Below are 25698 nucleotides of genomic sequence, written 5' to 3'. Positions count from 1 at the left end.
ACAACCTGGCCAGCGAAATCCGGAACTCGAAATATGAAAAACGGACCAGAATGTCCGGACCATGAATTTTTTTACTTAAATCAACTCATGATATAATTTCAAGCACTTTTTATAGAATGACTTTTTTCCATAAATTACACCATTTTCAAGAAAATCCACGATAAACGTCGCTGTACCGATCTACGTCATCGAAAAAATTCCAAGATGCCCGAAATGCAAACAACTCCTTTTTTTTTCTTCTGACGCAAAAAATTCAATTTACAAAGGTAACTTTCTTCTTGAAATTATAGTCAATTAGGAGTAGAGATAAAACTTGTTTGGATGATCAGTTTATATTTGCGAGGAGAAACAATTTGCGCATCCATAGCGACATTGTGATCGTCTTAGTTCCTTTTTGCAAAACGTAGTTCATAAGCGTCTTGACATAGTTGTTTGAAAAAACCACCACACGTTGTTTCAGCTTCTGGAAGAGCTTAACTTTCAACAAAGTGGCGCGGCATGGAGAGTATATGTTGGAAGACCTGGATTTAAGGGAAAAATTCGTCCTCCTCAGAAACAAATACAAGAATGACAATAATATGCGTTTGAAGAACATGTGTGAGGCTTATGAATCTTATAAAAAAGACACTGTAGAGGAGGACAAGGAAGAAGGACAAGGGATGTCAAAATTCTTGAAAGTATGCGGATTTTGCATCTCCTTTTGAGCCGTGTAAGTGTAATATCGACTTCAATCACTTTTATTTGATGATATTTTTATTAACATCTTTATGAAAATTTTGGTAGGTAAAGAAACTTGTAAGTTAAAAGAGGTGTGGGTTGGAGTCTTGGGCGGAGACGTCTGTGTGAATAGTCCATCAAGCGAAAAGACTGTGAACTGTGAGTGAGTAGCCCTGACATCAAAAATAAAGATAGTATATAAAATCTCAGAATAATACATGCTCCATTACTGATTCATTTTTTCTCATTTCGTTATCGAATAATGCGTAAAATGGACCATGAACATAAAATGCTCACATGCATGTATTAGTATCACCTCATAAGATCAGTTGTAAGCGTGAGTATTTAGCCTTCAATCAGCTGGTTATGCTACAAAATACATTCGACGATCGAATAGTTGCTTCATGCTGGCTGGTCTGTCATTTACAGGGCAATCGCATCAAACAGGCGAGAAAATTGTCGTCAATGAGCGAGGAAAACCAGAACCTCGACAAATTTTTCATCAAGAGTGTCATTAGATCAGGATTACTGTGTTTGCGAAATCGATTGCTCACCGTGATACTTGCCATCCCCCTTTTTTCCAGATCCCGTTTTCTCAAGGACAAAGCCATTGAATGAACGACAGGAAGCAAAACAGTGAAACTTCACCATACAAAGCTAAAGTAGAGGTACAGGATTTCATGCGATAGTATGAGATAGCAAAATAAATTGATCATACTGATAAGAGAAAATAATACACTCGCTTGATAAACGGACGTATTTCTGTCAAACGGAACTATGTGCATTATGACGTGAGCCCTGTTATACATGTATTTTTATGGGTCTCAGGGCTCATGTCTTAATGCACATAGTTCCGTTTGATAGAAATACGTCCAAATGATAGAGTATGAGTGTCGAGATGATATGAGTACAGAGATTTTGAGCCGAGGATGAATTAAAACATTTGGCGATGGAGATGGTAACATTTACGGATATTTGAAAGCAGGACCACCGATGAGGAAGTTAATCAACGTTTTAATTATTTCGAGGAGAACGTATGTTTAAGGTTGAAATTTTTGAGGAGGGTTATGAGACAAATAAACTTTAAACTAGAATATAAAAGTAAAATTTTTCGTATGAACTTCAAGTGAGGGTGCACTTGAAAATGACCAATATCTAAATTCCTTAAAAAACTTTATCAAATATTTTTCCTAAATTTTCTACTAGTCTTTAAAACATTGGGCTAATAAGTAAAGCCACAATTTGAATCAATGATTTCGGTATAAGTGTTCGAAGTCAATCGCTTCATGCTGATAACACCACTGGCAAACTTCATCTACGTTTTTCTCATAGTCGCGATTTCTCTTCCTCAAACTAGGGCATGTTTTCAAAGGGTCACATTTAGAATTTAAAGATGCTTTCTGCACCAGATAATGCAGAGGTGGACGAAAATGACGCACTAAATAACGAAATCTTGATGAACTATGCAGTTGGGATTTGCGTGAATCATAGTTCCGTAGGATTTAATTCACTGCTCATAATTCCTTCCAGATTACAAACGTCCGATTAGCAGCTCTTAGCTACAGTTATTTCCTTTCATTTATATTTTCACCACCTTAAGGGCCCCTTTCCTGACGTCATCAAATTTTTCTAGAACCCCACCCCGCTCTCTTCGTTGATCTCCAATTAGCAACTCTCAGCTGCAGTTATTTCCTTTCATTTATGTTTTTACCACTTTAAGGGCTCTTTTCCTGACGTCATCAAATTTTTCTAGAACCCCATCCCGCTCCCTTGGTTGGTCTCCAATTAGCAGCTCTCAGCTACAGTTATTTCCTTTCATTTATGTTTTTACCACCTTAAGGGCCCTTTTCCTGACGTCATCAAATTTTTCTAGAACCCCATCCCGCTCTCTCGGCGATGAGAACTTAAAACGAGCGAGGCAAAACGGCAGTACTCTTTGCGGCCGGTACCGGAGCTCACATCGCCCGGACACGTAAACAAAACACGCACGACCCGGAGTGAAGAAGGTAAATAGGATTCAGATAAATCATACGGGCAAGGAGAGCGAGGGCAGGGGGTCGAGATTGACTCGACAAGTAATCCTTGGCCGGGAGCCAGCCGCGTCCGCAATAACATTCGGGCGTTATGATTTCTAATAGCCCGGATAATGTTGAGCAAACAAACTTAACGTCGCGGGGGGACACGAGGGCGGTGATTGGCCGGCGGCGGAGTGTGCGTGGCGGAGGGCGCCTGTGATTGGTCCCTCGGCTGAGAGCTTCGAGGGTGCTTCCGCAGAGAGCCGAGAGAGAGGACGCGAGGGGTGCGACAAGGCGAGTAGCTCCTGATTTTCAGCCGCGGCTCGTGCATCTGAGCAAATACGCGCCCCCTCGCTCCGTTGAGTTGTGTTTGTCGTTACGCGATCCCGCCCGGATTTTATGCGATTGTTTGGTCATTGCTGCAGGTGAGTCTCATTTCATATTGGTCCCTCGTTCCGCTGTCCTCAGCGAAAGAACCGTAACTCCACAGAAAAAAAAGTGTCACTGGAAAAAAAAAAACATTGGATCTAGAGTCCAGACTTTTGAAAACGTCGACAAGAAAAAATACTCTTGATTCAATCGGATTTTTGCTTGAATCAAGAACCAAGCCTCTTAATTTCAGCGGATTTCCTTATGATTCAAGCTTAAATCTGATTGAATCAAGAGTCCTGTTTCTTGTTAATGTTTTCAAGAGTCTGAACTCTAGATCCAATGTGTTTTTTTTTTTTCCAGTGTTGGATCTAGAGTCCAGACTCTTGAAAACATTGGCAAAAAATACTCGAAAAAATACTCTTGATTCAAACAGATTTTTGCTTAAATCAAAAGGAAATCCGCTCAAATTAAGAGGCTTGGTTCTTGATTTAAGCAAAAATCCGATTGAATCAAGAGTATTTTTTCTTGTCGATGTTTTTAAGAGTCTGGACTCTAGATCCAATGTGTTTTTTTTCCAGTGCTATCCCCCAAAATTGTTCTACTCCCCCAATTTGTTGGATGATATGGACATTTCCAATAACTTTTGGTAGCACCGCAACTCGAATTGGGGTAGTACCGCAACATTCGGGTTGGTAACCTAATTTATCGAGATACTACCACAATTAATCGGGGTATTACGACAATTAATTGGGAATGTCCATATCATCCAACAGTTGGGACTTGACCCCTGTCTTTTTTTTTCCTTGTCCACTCAAAATAATTTCATTTTCTCCGGCACGTACTGCTCTAACACAAGAAAATGCGATTGCTACAAGGGTTCATTTCTTAATTTCTTTGTCCTGATGGGAGACGGAGTTGTATTAAAAAAATGAAGGATGAACATTCGTTAGGTATTTTGTAAAACAGCATTATGTCAGACGGAAATTGAAAAAGTGTTGAATGGAGATACGGCGTTTTTACTTTGGACAGCATCATTCCTCTATCTCCGTGTTTTAACTAGCTTTCATCGAGAAATTGTTTAAAAATTAGGGGGTTTCTCGGTTTTACAGTATCAGCGATCGATGGCTTATTTTTTTTGCTTTCCTTTTGGTTTCATCTTCTTCTTTTGTCGATTAGGCATGAGGTGGTAACAACTCAAAAAGTCCTAATTTTAAATGTTCTTTCTTTGCAGCTTTTCCCCGAATGAAGATTCCATTAGTTGCAACTTTTAGGCTGATTATTTGGACCGATTTAACTGGAATCAACCGAACTACATTTCACGTTGCCACGTTGATTAATAATCTCTTAACGGCGGCTCCACTTGGTGCAGCTTAGAGCAAATTTCCCCCTCGACCCTTGAAAACAGAAAGAGAACAACATCTTCACCATTTTTTTTTTCTCAACTGAGTGCCGAATCCCATAACGCCTTGTAATTTTCTACACATTTCTCCGGGCTTTTAAAAATGATCCTCACGAAATCTCTAGTTAGAATGATGATTACTTTTCTGTTGAAAAAAAATTGAGCATGGAAAGAAATTAAGCAACGTATGGTATAGTTAGGCTGATTTCGATAAATCCGTCCACTTGTGATTATTCCTTATTATGAGAGATCTGGAAATCACATCAATGATGGGGTGTCAACAGAATTTACTAACTCTCAGTATTGAAAGTAACCACCTTGAGAAAGAGGGAGAAGGGAAAATTATGTTTGATTATTAAGTGCGGAAAGGAGTCTTTTTTATCGCAAGTAATAGTTTTAGTGCGGACTAGTTTTTTTTTTTTTTTAAATTTATTTTTTTATTTTATCTTTAGATATGAGAAAAAAGGCCTTTATAGAAAACTCTTTTTTTGAAATTACACATTCAATCAGCCTTTTACACGATTTCCTTGAATAATTGAGAAATCTTACAACTCAATCATAAACCCCTTGTGCTTGAAAAGGCGCTTCCCTAGTAACAAAATGATATCATCACGATATTTTGAGGATATCAAAATTCCTGAATGATGAAAAAATATGATATCCTCAGGATATTCTCAAGAATATATTTTTGTCCACGCCCTTAAGATAAAATCATTAGATCTCCCTCCGGATATCTCACACGATTTCCGCCAGAAAAATTTTACTGCTGTTCCATAGGAACCTGGTCATGATTTTTCCACACTATCATACAATGTTGTCTTAGCCTAGTAAAAAAATGATATGATCACGATATCTTGAGGGTATCAAAATTTTACATCCTCAAGATATCCTCAAGAACATATTTTTGTCCACGCCTTTAAAATATAATTCGTTAGATTTCTTCCGGATATCTCAAACGAATTCCTCCGAACATCTCAGTTTTATGCTGTCCTCAATTTGGTCCGGACTCCGAAAAATTCCTCCCAGAATCTCTGTGAGCATCCCAGAGTTGATTCCGCATGAATCGGTCCAGCGGATTGATGTACTACAAGCACTCGCCAAACAGAAGCTCCTTATTAAGGTCATGGGTGCATTTACTTAAGCCTTACTCACACCCTGAGCTTACCATTACTCTAGGGCCCTGCAAAAAGGCATCTCTTACGGAGAGTCACCGTTTCGGTACCCCACTTCACTATGCTAGTCTCAATTTTTTTATCTGAAACTATGTTCAAAACCAGAGGAACGGTGCTTTCTTTAATTTAAGATGTGCAAAATCCTTAAAAAACGTCATGGTAGGGTCCAAAAGCATTAACTTTTATTTTCCTGAAAAAAGAGACTGCAGAGAACCCTGGCGGAAAATTCAGAAACTACATGGTAACTTTAAGATAATTCTAAAGTTATCTTCAGAATATCATTTGTCGATATCTTCAATAAATTTTTAAAATTAATCTGCGTGCGATAGTTTGAAAAAATCTGTGTGAAGTGATAAGTACGTTATCTTTCCTGATGGTTCATCATAATATGCCATTTTGAATATCAATGAGTTATCAGTCAATGATGTCTACATTTTTCTTTTTCTAAAATAACGAAAAGAAATCTTGCTAAATATTCGTGGCGGGTGTTCCTAAAATGACCTGTAGGCTTATTGGCGAAAACGAGCATGTCATGAACTAATGATAACTTCCAAATGTTTCTGAATTTATCTTCAAAATAGCATTATTAAATGTCTTGAAAAAAAATCATGAATAAATTTGGTAGATATCGTAATGTGATATTCTGAAGAAATAATTATTGATACCTAAGATTTCATCATAACGATGACTTCGTTATTCTTGAAGTACATCATCGGAGATTTAAAACACTAACATTTACATGCTGACCTCACTAATTACGTTCGAACAAAATCAGGAGATATCTTAAAGATATCGTTGTACAACCTTCTTAGAATATCAGTTAATATTGACTCAGAGAAATTATTCTTAACATCAGTGAAGAAATCTGAAAGATAAGCTCCTGATTTGCCACCGAAAATCAAGGCTGACATTCAGACTGAACATTCACCGGATATCATTAAACAAATACTTGAAATTTCATTCTTGATTGTCGTATGAATTTCTCTAAAAAATAACTTTAAACATTCATTTTTAAGAACTTGAAAATGTCATAAAAGATTTCACTGATGATATTTTAACAATTATTTTTAGAGTATTTGAAGATATCTAGTAAAGATATCAGACGATGAGATCTCAAAAATATTCTGAAGATGTTACTAAGATGTCCCACCAAAAATCAAAACTAATATCTTTTTAAGGATTTCCTCAAGATATAACTTATCAGTCGGTATGTTACTAGGGTTAAGCGTAAAATTGCAAATGCTTGTGGTGAGACGTTATAATTGATGTACGAACTTACTTACTAATTTTTTTTGTCCCGATGTGATATGTTTCGATGGGTTTTCTCTGACGATTATCATTTCGAGCTAACTTATTATTAGCTCATCTTCAGGTCGGAACTGATCGCGATCCCGTGCGAACCTTGTCAAAAAAAAAAAAAAACGGAAAAAGTGAGAAGCATGTGCCTACTCAAATTCAGGATACAATGTTCTTTGAAAGAGTTTGCCTACACAAAAAACTTCTTATTTCTCTACCTCAAGACGCCGTGGTTAATTTTCTGACTATTTTCTGAACTTATTTCCCCGGAGACTTTTTTGATGACTGAAGAGAAAATTTACTCCAAGCTGTGAACAAGAATTGAATCGTAGTATTGCAATTCATTACTCAATTAGAATGTAAAATCAATAATTTGTACCTTTTAATTGAAGAAATAATTTTGAGAGATTTCACTGATTTTTACATATAATTCATGTTTCTATGATACCCAATACATTTACCCTTTTTCTATGATTCAATTGATCATAACCTTTCACGAAAGAGAAATGCGGACAAAGAGAACAGAAAAAAATTAGTAGTGGTATACTAAAACTAGGCTCTAAAGCATTAATAGCATTGTCAGGGTTAGCTTTACTTTTCCTGCAATTTGATTACATCGCCTAATTTTTTATCTGATTAGCACTTTATTGCTGAGACTATGAGTTTTATTTCTATGAGCAGTTTTGAATCTCGGCCTTGAGTAAATGAGAGTTTGTTAACGACCATGCTTTTCTATCCTTGAAATTATTGTGCTGGTGGCTTTTTTAAGTGTTGAGAAGAAACAGAGGAATTCACTCACTTGTAAAACTTTACTCAAGAAGAGGTAAATTTTTGAGGTATGGTCGTGGAGGAATTCAATTTCTAAGCAATTTTTTTATTAAATAACGGAAATTGATATCCAGTGTAAAAGCTTAAACGTGAGATTTTAAAGGTATTAAAAAATTCGCTAATGATTCGTAACTATTGAAAATATAAAATTAATTTTCACAAAATATGGCGGCATATTGCACTTTTCCGTGAATAATTTCTCACAGAGAAGTACAATTTCTAAGGCAATATTTTGTTGCAAAAACAAGAAGAAATCCCATTAACAAGCTGAAAGCTTATGCTTTTTAGTGGTTCACTCGAAGTATTTTGGACTCTGGTATCTTCGAGAATATAAATGGAAAAATTATTTTGAGAGTGACGCTCAAAAGCAAGAATGAAGATCTGCAATCCGAAATAACCAAAGTCGCAAAGCTGTCGATCACAGGATAAAATAATAATCTGGGCAGCATTTTTTATGTCAATATTGTGTCTAATGAGACCAACTGCTAGCTGCCCGAACAATTAATTTTAAATTTCAAGTATAGGTAAAATCGATCATGAGATTAGCTAGATTAGCATTTAGGTCTGAGATGTCTAAAATTCTATGCCAGAACACATCATTTTTCTCGTCAGTTTTTCAATCTCACTCCGTATTTCCCACATTGATTTTTTTTCTTTTTTGGATTTTCAACAAATTAACATTCAAGATTAGCTTGTGCCGTTCTTATCCTCCCTCATCACAAGGATAAATACATACAGTCGACAGTGGCGTGGCGTGCTTTGCGATATATCGATTGATCTGCCATTTAAACCTATGGAAAAGGATCGATAAACAGGGTATTCGCAACGAACACCTTAATAATCGATTCTTTACCATAGGTTTAAACGGCATAACAATCGATATAACGCAATTCACGCCACGCCACTGACAGTCGACTGTCAGAACTCAATTATTTGAAATTAATTGCTTACGCGAACAAAAATTTTAATGTTAATGTATCTACATATGGTGCATAAATACAATTAAAGCACAACAGAAAAACTATCTATTTTATTGAAATATTTTTTGGTTTCTAAAATGCGTCATATAAACGGTATTCATATATGTTAAAAAAACCAGCAGTCGGAATAATGCAGAAGACAACAACGTGACGCGACCATTTGCAAATTTTTTTGACTTTGAACCTGCAAAATTTCACTCTTTCGTTATATCATAAGATAACGCGGAAATGGTCAAAATATGGACATGATTTACATTACTTGAATATTCTACGACTCCACTGATATTTTTATATAATTTTGATTTAAGTGGATATCGATGGTGAAACTAGAATAATTTTTTTTTCCGTTTACGACGTTTAAATATTTCCTTGATGTTTCACTTCTTTTATTAAGCGCAACCCCACATGTACTGCAGTATTTTTTCTATTAATTTTTTTGCTCTTTAAAGAAGTGGTATTATTGCTCTAAAAATAACATACAAGCGTGTTTGCAAAAACGTCCAGAAACGTCCAGACACTGAATTTTGAAAGATACTTTTCTGGTTTAACCATCGATGAAACGTGCTTTAAAATGGAGTTTAACGCAAAACTCAAAACGGAAACATGATGTTCACCTGACTTCATCGATTTTTTTATTGTTTTTTTTTTATCATCATAAATTTATATCGCTTTATTACTCTCACTTTACTGGAGCCGTTCTCTATGAAACTAAAGACAATAGATGTAGTAGATTATGAAGATTATGAATAACACTAAAAAACGCTTTGAATCAACTGCCGGCCTCTTTAATGACACCTTGTTAGCTGACTCTTGATTTCTGCTTTAAATTAGATTAGTTGTCAATTCATATTATGAACTTTAATGAATTCTTTACTCTCAGGAGTTGGTAAAACGGTATTTTTTTGTTTTGTTTGTAATGTATTGAACATAGATCTCTATTAAGGTATACAGAGAGAAATTTCCACACAAAATGTTTGGTCAGTACGGGGAGTAAAACACAAAATAATCCTAGCCTTCGGTTGACATTTCAAGAGAAAATGCCGCTATTTTCCTCGAGGAAATTTAAGAAAAACGAGTGGTGAATACCAATGTCGCACTATGAGGTATAAATTTTCCCAGTCCCTCCATTGTTTTCTGCAAAAATCAACACAAAAATTGTGTTCGTTTGTGTTTTACTTCCCATATTAACCAAGAGTATAACACATGAACACCAATCTTTTTCATAGAGTACAGTTGTTATGAAAATGGAAGAGGTGGCGCCATTTTTAAGCATTTTCCAGGTCCCGAATTCCGAGACTCCTGTATCACGCCGGGTCACTTTTCCGATACATAATCGATTGTTTTCTAGACACGAAGACCCGGTCATCCGATGTAAACGAAGAGGATAAGAATTATTACGTATTTTCACGCCATTTTGGATCGAAAAAGTATCGAAAAAGTGACCGAAACTCGGCGTACAGCTGGCTCGGAATTTGTAAACCAGAGCATGGCGCCACCTCTCCCATTCACATTACGACTCTTCTTATGCACTCTACGATGTTTTTATCGGTGCATATGGTCAATTTCCGGACACACCAAAGTTGTTTAAAAACACGTTGTCACGCTTGTTTTCAGATGTGAATATTTCGATAGTGAGCAATTTCAAACCTCGAGGAAAATGGATGAAAATTGCCAACAAAATGAATTAAGAAGTGACACACCTGTAGAGGAGAAGGCCAATCAGCCGGCAGTCACTCCTTTTTCCATCGTGGACATCCTCAGGAAGGACTCCTCGACTCACGAGAGCCATGCCCAAGCAGATGCAGACGTCACAGGCCGCTCCGAGAGTGATCAGGCAGACGAGGAGGATGCAAGAACTGGGCGTCGAGAGGAACTAGATTCTTACGAGGACACCGCCATTGATATGTCAACCAGGACGGACATCCGAATGACACCAGGTAAGAGAAAATAAGCCTCTATAGGCGAAATTTTGCGATTGAATGTGATTGAAAATACCAACCGCCATAGGCCAAAAACAAAACTCTCCCAAAGAAAATTTAGTCGTATTTTGTTCAGAGGCAACACTCGCAACACGTTGTGAAAACAAGCAACAATCGCATATAAGCAAATAAGCTGGCAATACGCACTTTTCTTTTCTCACATATGCAGACTCTGCTCTCTGACTTTCGTTACTCAACAAATGCCTCTTTTTTATCTCAATTTTCCTTAAATTTCTTGTCTTTTTTCACTGAAATGATTTTTTTGGAAATTTTTTTCTTAATTTGCTCTCCCGTGTTTTTAAATTGTTTAAACCTCTGAAAATCCACCCCTGAACAAATTGTTTCCGGACAACGAATGCTTTAACCTTCCTTCCCGGCCCTATTTTTATGCCGACTCTCCTCCACACCTGAAAGTCGAGTATTAAGATTTCATTGTTCTATTGGGCGTGGCTTCGTCGGTAAATACTAACCTTACGAAATTATCTACCAATCGCCAAGTCTTGACAAGCTACCGATTGAGGTTTAATAACCGACTCGGGGCCTGGGAAATAAATTGATCTTCAGTGGACCACCGAATTTTCGTTTTGACGATTCGCGCAACAAAAATTACTGAAATCAACGGCGAACTGAGATATTAACGTTGTTAGTTGACATTGGTCACGAAAATTTTGAATCCTCCGCTCGCAAAAAGAAAAAACCAAAAAAACAATAGTCTACTTGATTCAAATCGCTCACTTCTACGGTTTTGGTGGGCCTCTTAGGTAAGCAACGTTCCCTCCCCACCTTGTGTTGTTCAAAGTGTCCATAGCGTGCACCAGCTTTGCCGAAGCGCCGAAATTGAGGTTGCAATTTTTTCGTCCATCGCAGAGACTGTCCGGTGACGTTTACGTGCGATTTGACCCACGTAGACTTTTGTTTTTTTCATGAGCAAGAATAAATAATTCACGCATCAAGAAACATTAACTCTCTTGTACGGAGTTTGTATCAGTAATGTTCGCTGCGCAAATTGTGTTCTACGTGAAATTGTGGTAAAAAACGGGTATCAGAATGCTTAAATTTGCATCTTGGCTGGTGGTCCATTGTATATGTGCGATTTGACGACAGTTTGCCCACACCGTGCCCCGGCCGGATCCAGACGGAGCTATAATTGGGCTATAAGCAGAAAAATCGATTTGATTGGTCGGTTAACTGTCAGTCAAATGGCTACAGTCGGTCAACAAACAGCTTCACCGGGGAATGAATGGACGTCTTTGATCGGCAAGCACCTAGTTGCCACAGAGGCTTTTTCTTTATCGAATTTTTCACGCGGGAACGCACTAAATTAATAGCGTGGTGATGCAATATTCGGCAACTTTTATATGCGATGCGATGAGACAGGCCTGGGACGATCCAACCCACGTGTTGGCTTAGCCTCTTTCCGCGGCTGCCGAATTCTGTCGCGAAGAGTGAGGCATCTTTCCGCGCTTCACGGAAAAAAGTTGTTGCTCAGTTTCCGAAAATCTCGGCAGTCGGAGCCTAGATTATTATCGATATTGGCTGCCGGAAATCGGTAAAATTACTGAAACCTCGATAAAAGTAGCAGGCAATCAGCAATCGCTGGCAACTTGCAACCTACTAGTGAATAAAAAGAGGACGCGTAAAATAATTCAGAAATAAAGGAACAAGTGCAGATTGGAGATTATTCTGCCCTTAATGTGAGAAGACACATTTTCCTTCGTTAAAAAATGGTAGTAGCAGGTACTCTTCAGAGGACGTGCAGTGAGATACGTGACCTTAGTTGGGTTTAGATCGCCCAAGCAACTAAACTAACACCGGGACGAAGCGTAAAGTATCACACAAGATGAAGGCGCTGCAAGTTGAGGTCATGTTTTTGAAGGTCATTATCCGTCAAATCCTCATTGTTCCAATGCGCATTGCGATCTACCGAAAAAACACGTGAACCGCTTGCAGATTACCATAAATTGCTATTTGTTCGCCGTATATTTGTATTATGCCGAATGATTGGAAATCGTACACTGAAAAAAAAGGGTCGTATAATTTCGGATCATCTAACCCGAATTGGTGTGGTACAAAACCTCATTGGCACTGCCCTCTAACTTATTGGAGTTGTAATCCAGTTAATTTGTGCTGATTCGATCAGATGGAGTACAATTTCATTAAATTTGCTGTATAGTACAAATTTTTTACACCAATTTGGGTTTCCTTCCCAATCCCCGTATACAACCCTCTTTTTTCAGTGCGCGTGTATCAAATTTCGACTGTCCGGGCCGAAATCTTGGCTGCAGTTGCCCAACTTTCTCAGGTGCGGATATTGCGGAAAATGTGTTTACCTATACTTGAACTTGAGCACCGTTTCTATACTCATTGTTTGCCATCTCAAAAATTGAACAATTTTACTGCAGCAATCAGAAAAGTCAATTCATTGTGTCGTAGGGTCCAGATTTCTGACTTTAGTAATGAAGCGAAAAGTAACATTTTTGAAAGTTTGGAAAAACTGTGCATAAAATTATCATCCGCGTTATCTATCATGCAGGGATGCATGCATTTGCGATGATTACTTCACGCAATAAGTATATCAATTCAATTCGCATGCAGCCGAGCAATATAAAACGTCGAACAAGCTCCACCGATTAAATTTCGATGAGAATCTCGATTCGGTGATGTATTTGAGGGTCACTCCTTCACAAAACTGATGGAGGAGCTCCTAAGCCCCATGTCTCGCTTTGCGGCATTGCAAACCTCCTGCCAGACTTTAATTTGTAAATGGAAAACCATAACTCAACATTACTTCTTCACAACTGTCATGGTTTTCTTTCCCCTGTGCGTAAAAAATTCCGTAGAAGTTTCATAGAACGGTGTTGATTTGTTCTCCTTCAAAGAAGAAAAAATTAAGTGGGCGGCATTTAAACATTGCAAACGAAAGACATGGTTTGGTAGTATCACCGCCAGCGTCTTATAGCGTGCTTGAGTTCGCTCCTTGTCTCGTAGTCCATTGGACCTATTTATGCTAAAAGAAATATGTACAGATGAATTACATCAGACAAAACTATGAAGCGAATCCGAAAAACACATTTCCTGCTTTGATATTCAATTAATTTTTACACGCAGAAATCCGATTCATTGTGGTCGGCTATTCGAACTGAGCAAATATCCGTCGTATCCAGATCAATGGAGTCGAGAGTTTTTTTTTATTTTGTGGACCCAACGATTTAGAAACTTTAGAAACTTTAGATTGATGGTGGCCCACGAAGAAAGTCACACATATGCGCCATATGTTCGTTCGATAGGCGGGCGTGAGGAGTGGGCCTATCCAATCTATTGCTATTCTCGTCATAACCTTAATAGACTGATTTAGTGACTACGTCATTCAATAAAATATCGAACTCTTGGTTCAAACACAGACAAATTAACATAACCTCATGTACAAATTCTTCATGAATGAATTGCCCTAATTTATTAAATTGTAGTCATTGACCGGTCATAAATCAATGAAGGGCTTATTGAGGTCGAGAATTTTCGATTGTAAAAACACTTTACCACCGTGGCGCAAAGGGCGCAAATCAGAAATAAGGATCAGTGTTTGTTTACATTTGAGCCAAGGGTTCGATATTATATCGAATGACGTAGCCACTAAAAACATGGGATCGTGCGGGAGATTTTACAATAAACGATTTAGTGTTGAACCTTTTATCGTAAATGAGGTAAATATCGTACTGATCTCAAATTTGGACTGCATTTTGCGATTTGGACCTATGGATTCTGGCTCATCTGAAAAAAACACTTATGTGCATAGGGAAACTAATGGCACATACGTTGTTTTTAAACCGGGTCGGAATTCATAGGTCCAAATTGCAAAATGCAGTCCATTTGTAATATCCGACCCAGAAAACCTATTTGCGGATATTTCATACAGTATTTAAAGCCATAAAAGGCTATTTCTCCATTGGGGGGTCCAGTTTGGCCGTCATCTTGGAATTGGGGTCCCCCTCAGGTCGGAGGATTTTTTAAATGTAAAATTCGGATCCTACGACTAAAATTACAAAAGTATTACTCGATACCTTAGTCGACTCTGTAGGAAAATTTATAATTTTTCGGATCCCACGACTAAAATTACATAAGTATTAATCGATACCTAAGTCGACTCAGTAGGAAAATTTATAATTTTTCGGATCCTACGACTAAATACATATGTGTTAATCGATACCTTAGTCGACTCCGTAGGAAAATGTATAATTTTTTAACCCCTGGCGCCCCTTTTGGCGCCATCTTGAACAAGGGGCGCCGGATTGATGTTTAAACTTGACACCATCGAAAATCTGATTCTACGTATCAAGACGAAAAGATTGATGTATAGAACACAGTTTTCTCACAATACTGCAGACAAATCATCTTTTTTGTACACCCGAGACTGGACTAGGATTCAACTTATCCAGAACTTATTATAGTTGTTGTATGTCAGCACTTAAATATTGATAACTATATTACTTTATGTAAATATTATTCTACCTCTCCTTCTCTATTGCTAATGATTAATATATATATTATTCTACCTCTCCTTCTCTATTGCAACTTTCACAATTGTTACGACCCGTCATTTGCAAAGCATATGTTTGAACTAGTTACTCGTTAGAAATTTACTCATTTTTACGGAAGAACATACATTTATGAACATTCTTGGCCATTTTGGTTTGAATTGGAATCTGAAGATTGGCAGTGAAATTTTGTGTGATAAAGGGCCCCTACCCTTTGGGCCCTATAGCCGATAAGCCCTGCATGAAACAAGCTGTCCATATGGAGATGTTGAATGTGTGAGGAATTTGCGATTTGACTGTTAATTATATAACGTAAAAGTTCGTGAGAAACACGATGGTGCCACTGGTTTTCTCTGAAATCAACTCCCAAGCTCAAAAAAAGCTCTCAAGTTGAGTCCAAAATGGTGGGGATATCCCATCCTACCCTGAGAGTCCACATCTACATCAAGACAAACTCTCCATGCACAGATAGGGAGCAAATACATTGACAGGGCTGCCACTTTATTTGGGAACTCCAAAACTGAAAACACGGCAAACCTGCTAATGTATTTGCTCCCTATCTTTGCATGGAGAGTTTGTTTTGATGTAGAGGTGGACTCTCAGGGTAGGGTGGGATATCCCCTCTATTTTGGCCTCAACTAGATTGGAGCTTTTTTTGAGCTTGGGAGTTGATTTCAGAAAAAACCAGTAGCACCACCGTGTTTCTCGCGAACTTGTACATATAAATCAACAGTCAAATCGCAAATTCCTCACACATGCAACATCTCCATTCTCAATAACAGGTACTCTAACCCTAACTAAAGCTTCTAGAGCGTTGCATGGACGAGTAAAAGTAGCGGTGAATCCGACATCGCTGTCCGTTCCATCGATTGGAACCGCAAAAAAAGGCGGAGAGGGCGGAAGGGGGTGCACTAGGATTCTGGAAAGCCGAAACGTCTGCGGAGGCCAGGAAGAAGCGATCTGGCCGGGGTTCAAGTGTCAGACTCAAGACTTCACCGCTAATTATGATAACACGCCGGTGATGATGTTTACATTCTAATAAAATCGGTCGCATGGGCCGAGGCCCGGGCCGGGCCCTCCGTTCGCGCTCCCGTTCGCCTAATCCGAGTCCCGCTGTAAAAGCGTGTAAATAGACTTGAATTAAGGCAGCTAACGAGTAATCATAATAAAACCACTTTTACGAGAATCCTCCCTCCCACGACTCATTTCATACGTCTGCGTGTCGCGTGCGCCCCCTGCACTTGTTTCTGCGCGTCGTATACACTGAAAAAAAATTCTCTGCGTTTTTACCAAGGACCTTTACCATCTCACTTTTTTTACTAATTATTGGTAATTTTTCGGAGACAAACTGGTAAGCTTACCTAAAAACCGGTATTTTTACTGTTTTTTTTTCAGGTAAGAATACCACTTTTATTGGTAATCAATTCCCGGTAACTTTGCCATTTTATCTCGGTAATTTCTACCACAGTCGATAAAAAATATTGGCGTTTTTACCAAGGTCCAGTAAAATTACCGAGAAGGTTCAATAATTTTACCGAGATTCTCGGTAAAATTACCAATTCCATAAATGGTAATTTTATACCAAGAAAAAACTGGGATCAAATAGAACTCTGAATTCTTGGTAATTTTACCCTTTTTTTAGTAAGTACACCGAGATTTTTTTTTCAGTGTTTCTGCGCGTCGTATACAGGACTAGAGTCCCTTTATAATGAGATGTAAGACCTGCGAATCCATTTCTGATTGGTTCCCGTATTTTAGGCCTTTACAGTGTCACAAACGGGACTATGGAGTACATTTTCACCAATGGAGAACTTGCACACAAAAATTGTGTTGCTTCATCTGAGAGTGCCAAATGATCTGAGTTTGCAGTATTTTTCATAATTTTTTTCTGGCATGGGAAACCGGAGGGAAATAGATTTAAAAGTGAGAAAATTTGCCGCCTTATGACGTCATCTGGCGGCATTTTCCATTTAAACACATGTATTTTAGCAGACTCGGTTATTTTGTCATATTTTCTTCAACAGTAGTTTTGCGGCGATTTTAGCATCGCGCAAGCTAGGGAAGGGAGCGCGGTCGTGTGTCGAGTCATCTTCGCAGTGTGATGCGCCCTCAATCCAGCTAGCGGCAATGTGGCTATACCCGTAGTAGAATAGTTACCGCAAATATCTCTCGCATTGCGTTTGGTGCAATGCGAGAAGTATTTATGCAGTCTTGTAGGCGCTGATGCGTTTCGCGCCGACCGCACTGTTTGGCGCAATGCGAGAAGTATTCCTACAGTCTTGCAGGCGTTGAAAGGTGTTTAACGTCGGCCGAACTATGTTTGGCGCGATTATTCGAACTCGCGTTAGAATAATCGCGGCATCAACCAATGGGGCTTAATAGGCCCATGTTGTGTTTCGACGCCGTGTGAGCGTTCCAATGTTGCCTCGTTTTCCCCGATAAAATATTTTTTCTGAGAAAAGTTAGGAAAGTTCTGTTCTCTGTGTCCCTTTCTCAGATTGAATGTATACCATTAAAGAAGGTACGAATTTAGACACTCTGATACATGCTTCTTCACCAGAATTTTACGTAGAATACGATTCGCGCAACGAAAACTACTGAAATCAACTTGTAGCTAAGACAATAACGTTTTTAATGTCCATTGGTTACGGGAACATCGCATTGCCTGGTCTCAAGAAAAACAAAACCCTACACGCGTCAAATCGCGCACTACAACGGCTTTAGCAGACTATTCACTCGAGCACTGTTTCTTCCCCACACTGTGTTCTTCAAAGTGATGATGATGATGATGATGATGGACCACCCAAGGAAATAAAAAAGATGGGTTCAGCGTGTCATGGACTGATTTTAGCGTCAACCGCAGAGTAATCGCAATAAGTAATTTCTGATTTATTCTATCAGCGTTCAAATTACTTTTACCTCTACCAAAAATCGGATGGATTCGACCATTGAACAGCTGATTCGAAGTTCAAAATGCTGAGAATGGGATCGACAACATTGAATTATACAGATAGCTTTTAGAGTGTAGGTATTTTCTCCTCAACTCTCCCAAAAATTGATTTTCCTCTGTTAAAACTAATTGTTCACTACCTAGCGAGGACAGAAAAAAATATTGTAAATCCCAATCTCGGACCGTTTTTGCCGAAAATGCTTCTCCACTACAAAATCGCTTGAACTTGCAAGCTGACCTTGCAAGCAAAACAATAATAGTTGCGCCTTCTCCCAAAATTCATGAGGTGGGTTGTCTCATTTACAACAAGGCAGCGACCGTCTAGGAGATGGAGATGATAATCACGGCACGTTTTTCTTTTGCGCCAATGCCAACCCCACCTCATCCTACCGTTGACAACGTCACAAAATAGGCATGATAGTAAAATATGAAACAGTAGCTCCGGTAAGCCCCTGTTCACTCCCCGTTCAATTGCTCCATAAAAGAAGTATTAATCGTATTAAGGACGCGCTGAAAGGTATCCAAGGGTAACGTGACAACCAGCGGATCGATTTTTGAATCGACAATGATCCTGATCGATAAATTCTTATATTAGCAATGCTTTTTATCGATCAAGGTCACTCCAATGGCGAGACGTGAATGATCGATTATCGAAATTTCTCCATTTGAAGCTACGGTAAAGAATCTATCATCAAGGTGTTCGCTGCGAACACCCTGTCAATCGATCCTTTACCATAGGTTTAAATGACAGATCCATCGATATATCGCAAAGCACGCCACGCCACTGGGTCACTCGATATCGATATAGGAAGCGAGTACAACGGTAAAAGCAGCGTCTGAAGATTTGCTCGTCAGACAGGCTTGCCGATGAAAGGCAACAACCCACTAATTTTACATCCGTTATAAAGGATATTACCTCACGGACTGGCACATCTCTCGTCACATTAGATTCCGAGCCGGTAGTGTGGCATACCGATCGCGGGGCATCAAACAATGGGGCGAGCTTTGTCGCGAAGGTGCCAGTCTCTTAGCCCGATACTCTATTCACCGTTAACCGCTCACTTTTGATTGATTGCCGAGCACTTTTAGTAATTGTGGATGCCCAGAGTGATGTCGTCCTCACCCCCGTCAACCCTTCTTCTTCTTCTTCTTTTTTTTTATTATTTTTCCGTTTGTTTAAATCGCGCGCGTACCTGGTGACACCGTCCTCGACCGACCGTCGCTCAGTGGATCGATTCGATGGGAGAGGTCGGGCATGATTTAAAAACTTTGAAAGCGTACAGCTTCATTGATAAGAAATGTTCATGTTTCAAAAGTAATTTCATTGGTTTTCTCGTTAAATTTTCTAGGAAAAACACCCCTTGAAATTTAAATTGCGACGAGTAAAATGTAAATTTTTACGATTTTCGACACAAATGTCATGTTCGACTTCTTGGAAAGACTCGTTCCGTTGTGCGACGGATGAGGAGCGACCGTGAGTGCTACAAGCTACAACGGAATCGACAGCTGCAAGATCGATGGTAAATTTGAGAGAACACCTATTTCGGTTGCAGTGGTTCAATACTTCTGCTTTCATTTAACTCCGTTACGAGAAAATCTATGCTTGGTCTGTGGTTTCATACTCAAAGATACAGTAAACCCACGGAATCCCGAATAATATCATTTGCTGCGAGCGAAAGAGTTCTATCTATAACTAACATTTTTGGAAAATAGAGTTACATAGAATAAAAAAAGGAGATGTTTGCATCTTGAGGATTGTTTACCCCGTGACGTATAGGTCGGATCAACATGGCGTCGATATCTCAGCAAAATCCGAAATTCGAAGTATGAAGAAAGGACCATCATAACGTCCAATTTTATTGCTTAAGTCAACTCATGATATAGTTTCAAACACTTTATACAGAATGACTTTGTTCCATAAACTACACCATTTTATAGAAAATTGACGATAAAAATCGCCCGTACCGACCTACGTCATCGGAAAAATCCAAGATGCCCGAAATGCAAACACATCCTATTTTTTCTCTATGATTGAGTTATGCCAGTTCTCAATAAGCTAACAGAGATTCTAGATGTATGAGAAAATTAGGTAGCCGTGTCTAACACCAGACATGAGATTCAATTTTGGACGTGAATGTGAACTTCAATGCAAGGGTCCATTTTGCAACCCCCAAATAAATCGCGTTTAGCGGAAAGGAACCAAGCCACATCAGCCATTGCCAAACCGAGCGATTTATTTCTTTACAAGAGAACATTTGTGCGAATTTTATTTAAAAATGTTAAGGAATTTGCTTCGTACTATGCAGAATATCCACTGATTGTAGAAACAAATTCACACAACTGTTTCCACTAATTAAATTAAAGTTCCCAGTAAAATTTGACATTCGCTGATGCGGCTTGGTTCCTTTCTGCCTAACGCGGTCCAATTAAGAGCTACGCAAAAACGTCAATTGAATAAACTTTATCATAATTTAATGAGAAGAAAAGTCTAATCGTGCATATTGAACTGATTGAACCTACAAAAGTATTAATTTTTCACATTTCTTAAATGTTACAGAGAAATTTTCGCAGCACCGAAGTCGGCTGAAAGGTGACGTATTCCAATCCTCAAGTCTATTTTTCATCCGGCATCCAGAGTACTTCATGCAGTATCATCATAAGTCCCCAAAGAGCCTCTATTCAACTGCTCCGCTATTTTCGGCCAAGTACGCTCCACAAGCCCATCCTGAGGAGATTAGTAAATCGGGACCTCTACTGGACAGTGCCAGTCACCGGAAGAAACGGTCACGGGCTGCTTTCTCCCATTCGCAGGTTTACGAGCTCGAGAAACGCTTCAACCAGCAGAAATACCTCTCCGGCCCCGAAAGAGCAGACTTGGCACACTCTCTTAAACTTACGGAGACGCAGGTGAGAAAATGAAGTATTGAACTTACCCTGTTTAACCACTTGTGTATCCCGAGTGACCTCATGCAAGTTGCAAATCACTCTGAGTATGAATTATTGATAAAAGATATGATAGACGCTCCGCAGCCCGTGACAAGATATACAATAAAAAAAAAACAATTTGAAAAGGGGGTAACGAGGCTAAAACTTCACAGGCTAGGTCATGACAACATTCTCGCTTTAAATTGCTATTTTAAATTGTTTAACATTTTTATTTTTATTACTCCAAGTGAGGAAGGCTGAATTTTCAGCCGAGACGTTTCGGTTTAATTCGTGTAAGTTAGCCTTGTTACTAGCTTTTTAAATTGTTTTTTTTATTGTATTACTGATAAATCTGTAACTCCGTGAAAGGAATGATTATTATTGATAGCTCAACATGTCGGTCACTTGATATGTTTTTTATCAAAACTTGCAAACGACGAATTTTAGGGAATACTGTTCTCTGAGCATTTCGTATTGAAATAAGTTCTTACTTTTCTGAAAATCTAAAGAAAAGTGAATATGGACGCACAAAAGGCACGGAATCGCTAAAATTGTGTTTCTAGTCCAAAATGTTTCCTGCATTTTCCGACCGCAAAAAACATCGCGGTGTAATATTTCCTGAAAGCTATCTATAGTTTCATTTGCTCATCAGGGGCTGCTCATAAAATAAGTAACGCTGATAGTTGGATTTTTTTACTCCCTTTCACCCGTTTGTAACGCATCCGTAACAAGGTGCACACTCCTCTAATAAAATAATAAAATAAAAAAAAAAAATCGATAACGCTTTGTATGTGACCCCCCCTCAAATTGTCGTTTTATGATCCATTTTGAGTGAAAATTAATTGCCACCTTACAATTATTATTATCATCATTGCTTAGACTTTCGAAAAAGCTGGCGCTACGCACGCATTCTGCGCCCAGTCCTGAACGCTCCCCTCCTTTTGTACCTGTAACGCACTTGTAATGAGGGCCGAGACCAGTGGCGTGGCGTGAATTGCGATATATCGATTGTTATGCCATTTAAACCTATGGTAAAGAATCGATTATTAAGGTGTTCGCTGCGAACACCCTATTTTTCGATCCTTTTCCATAGGTTTAAATGGCATAACAATCGATGTATCGTAATTCACTCTACGCCACTGGGCGAGACCCCTGCCACCCTCCCAGTCTTTTCCCCTTGGAGCGTTACGTATTTTACGAGCGGCCCCTCATTAAACTGAGATTCAACACACTGACAATAAATTGTGAGAGTAATCGATTGAATTCACTGATTGTTGCAGGTGAAAATCTGGTTCCAAAATCGGCGTTACAAAACCAAGCGGAAACAGCTGCAACAGTTGGAAAACTCGAATCTAACCACTGCTAGCTCCAACTCAAACGGGAAGAAAGTCGCTGTGAAAATCCTGGTTCGGAACGACCAACCGGTACCTTTAGGCCCCGAAGGTCTCCTGGACTATGATCTTGACTCAGAGGCTCCCAGCGATCTAATGTTGCACCTCAACAGCCTTCACTTTGCGAAACAGAAACGGGATCGCTTCGGGCCGCCCAAGACCAAGGAAGATGCGCTTTCCAGTTATTTCGGACCGGGGCTACTGCCTTTTCCGTCCAGCTACTGTTATTACCCATCTTTGTACAGCGGAGTCGGGCACAGGAACAGCCCTTACGCGAAGAGTGATGGGCAAGATGATAGGAATGTGGCGGATTCGGTCTCCACCGATGAGAACTCATCGTGCACATACCAGGATTGAGAGAAAGTTCCGAAGTAAAGGCAGAGGAACAGACCTTCTACTGGCCTCTTGACGACAGGTAGAAACTTTTACTTTCGAGGGATTCTACATTTCCTTATGGACGATGGACCATTAAACAAGGTGCGAATTTAAGCAATCTGATACATGTTTCTTAACCAGAATTTCACGTAAAACACGATTTCACACAACGAAAATTACTAAATCCAACTCTTAACAAAGATATTAACGTTCTTATTGTACATAGGTTACGAGGAATTTGTACTGCCCGCTCACAAGAAGCTCAAAGCTCTACGTGAGTCAAATCGCGCACTACAACGGTTTCAGCTATCTTCTCAATCGAGCAATGTTCATTTCCCACCATGTGTTTTTAAAACTATAAATAATTTGCTATAGCTGAGCCAAAGTGTCAAGATTGAGGTTGCCAGATTTTTTTATCGCAGAGACGTTCATAACGTTTACGAGCTATGTGAATCACGTAGAGCATTGAGTTTTCATGAGCGGGTGGTATGAATTCACGCACCAAGAATCATTAATATCTTTGGAAGGAGTTCATTTCGGTAATACACGTTGTGCGCATCGTGTTTTACGTGAAAGTTTGGTGAAGAAACATGTATCAGAATTCTGAAATTCGTACCTCGTTTAGTGGTCCATTCTTGGGACTGTGGTAGAGTTCTCTTAAAACCTCTTCTAATCAGAATGTAAAGGGCTCTGCCTTTTTGCGGAAAGAACTGTCAATGAAACGCTGTTATTATAATCTTTTCTTTGCCTATGGCTCAGGTCAGATAGGAGGCACTTACTAAAATACAAATTGACGGTGATTGACTAGCCTCAGAGTATGGTTAAAAGCTTTTATTTAGTTGTAACAAGTTTTCTTTTTAAACAAAATAGAGGTTGATCTCTGATTTTTTTTTGTTATAGTTTTTTCCTCTTGTTTTTCTAATAAATTTTAAGTTATGTTCATTGTAAGTTGTAATCTAAACTAGCTGTTTTTTGCAGAATGAATAAATGATATCATGAAGCAAATACTTTCCTAATGTTTCTTCCTTTTTCACTTTTTAAAAACTTGAAATGAATGTTACGCCTAACTTTAGACTTTACGGTATCTATCTACAAAAAAAATAAGCAGCTTTCTTATGAGGCATATAGAAAACAATCATCAATGTTTCGTATTCAGTTTTTTCGGAAAGATTATAGGTATACTATGCAGAAGAGAAAATAAATATATAATTTGGGATCAAATGGATCGCATTAAGCAAAAAGGAGCCAGCATGATTACTGAGTTTTCAAAATCGTGCAACTTCTTCTTTTCTTTCGAAAATACTTAATATGTGTACAGTATTAAAATTTGCACAGTTCTTTTCTTTTAAAATTAACAGTTTTTGGTAGGAAGCAAAAACCATTTACTATTCTAAGAGACTTTGTGGATACTTATGAAAAAGCAACATTTTTACAATACCGTAGTTGCGCGTAGTAGAAACATGAACTATTATTATTTCTGGGCGTAAAAAAGCAAACAGTCTGATGCAATTAGAAATTTAAATCAGTATGATTCCAGAATCGTTCACTTTTCCAAACTTGAATAAGAAAATAACTACGAAGTATTACAAGTTCGCACGTAAAATTGGTGTCAGATATGAGCATATCACCGGATGGTCTTTTTGCATAATGGTATCAACCCTGTCACTGTCCTCATACGCATTTAATAGTTTTTTTTTTTGAACAACTTTGGGGGAAAATATCCGGAAATCGGAAAAAGCTAAAGTTAGCCGAAAACTGTATGTGAATAGAGAATGAATTTGGCGAATTTTATTTACTGCCAAAAAAACTTCGTAGCAGAAAACATGAAAATTGTTGATCCTTCTAGAGTAAAATGTGGATGTTCCCCAACCTTTGAGTTGGGTACTTCTCGAAACGAACAAAAGTCGTGGCTATCGTTGAATGAATAATGAAGAAAAAAAAAAAATCGGCGGCACAGCGAGAAGTAACAAATACATGGGACTCTAAAAGTAATTAAAATAATTATAAAAAAATTATTAAATAATAAAATCATTGAAATATAATAAAATAATCTCTCCGCCATAAAATGAATTTTTCATTTTTCCTTTGTTGGGTGGTTTTCAAGACATATCATTCAAGTAAACTCATTTTTCCGTCCGATTCTCTCGTATGCTTAAATTGATATTAAACCTGTATAAACCTACCCTTGCAGGAATTAAGTGGCTGATGCAGGCGTTTTCTAGCGTAGATTGAGAGCGTGTTTACGACCTACCCCACACCGGGGGAACACCGCCGGTGCACCGCTGCTATCCTGATACAACGGGTTCAATTTTCAACCCCTAGCTGTGGCCTCTCGGAGTAGGGGGAGCTGGCGACGACGCGACGCAGCCCTACCCCCTCCGCACGATCATCCCTCCGGGCGCACACGTTGCACCTCGTTTTCAACCTTCTTTTCTCGTTTCCCCCAATTTTTCAGCGTTCCCTGCTTTTTCTGGGGAGCGCTCTTGGATTCACTGCACTTGCGAACGAATAAACGGGTTTTGTCCAAGGGGTTTGGGAGATTTTTTATGTAAAAATTCTCGGCATAAGAGTTCTTTTCAGTTTTTTGTATCTAATACAGACGCGTAATTTTAATTTTACAGCGTTATATTTCTCAACTTTTAAGAGGAAAATTCCACAAATGAGCGGAATAACGGGAAGGCTAACAAATTAGGAAAAAACGAGAAACAAGGTTCAAATTGAAAAATGCCATGAAAAAAATCCAAGCATATAATTTTTTTAAAGAATC

At 38.7% G+C, this 25698-nt stretch overlaps 1 protein-coding gene across 1 annotated transcript; it reads left to right on the top strand.

The window, feature by feature from the left end:
* The first annotated feature begins 2535 nt into the window (after nucleotides 1-2535).
* Nucleotides 2536-23888, top strand: LOC109037920 (NK3 homeobox bagpipe). The gene is made up of 4 exons (XM_019052777.2): nucleotides 2536-3157; nucleotides 10394-10716; nucleotides 20798-21147; nucleotides 22446-23888. The coding sequence occupies exons 1-4, from the start codon at nucleotides 3132-3134 to the stop codon at nucleotides 22911-22913; spliced, it is 1167 nt and encodes a 388-aa protein (XP_018908322.2). The 5' UTR covers nucleotides 2536-3131; the 3' UTR covers nucleotides 22914-23888.
* The last annotated feature ends 1810 nt before the right edge of the window (nucleotides 23889-25698 follow it).

The sequence above is a fragment of the Bemisia tabaci genome, chromosome 4, assembly GCF_918797505.1.
Source record: "Bemisia tabaci chromosome 4, PGI_BMITA_v3".
Classification (NCBI taxonomy): Eukaryota; Metazoa; Arthropoda; class Insecta; order Hemiptera; family Aleyrodidae; genus Bemisia; species Bemisia tabaci.
This window is presented reverse-complemented; position numbering and strand designations above follow the sequence as displayed.

Coding starts and splice junctions, on each gene's coding strand:
- LOC109037920 (XM_019052777.2), top strand. CDS start 3,132: ATGCGATTGTTTGGTCATTGCTGCAG. Junction 3,158..10,393: donor TTGTTTGGTCATTGCTGCAG/GTGAGTCTCATT, acceptor GCTTGTTTTCAG/ATGTGAATATTTCGATAGTG. Junction 21,148..22,445: donor TTAAACTTACGGAGACGCAG/GTGAGAAAATGA, acceptor TGATTGTTGCAG/GTGAAAATCTGGTTCCAAAA.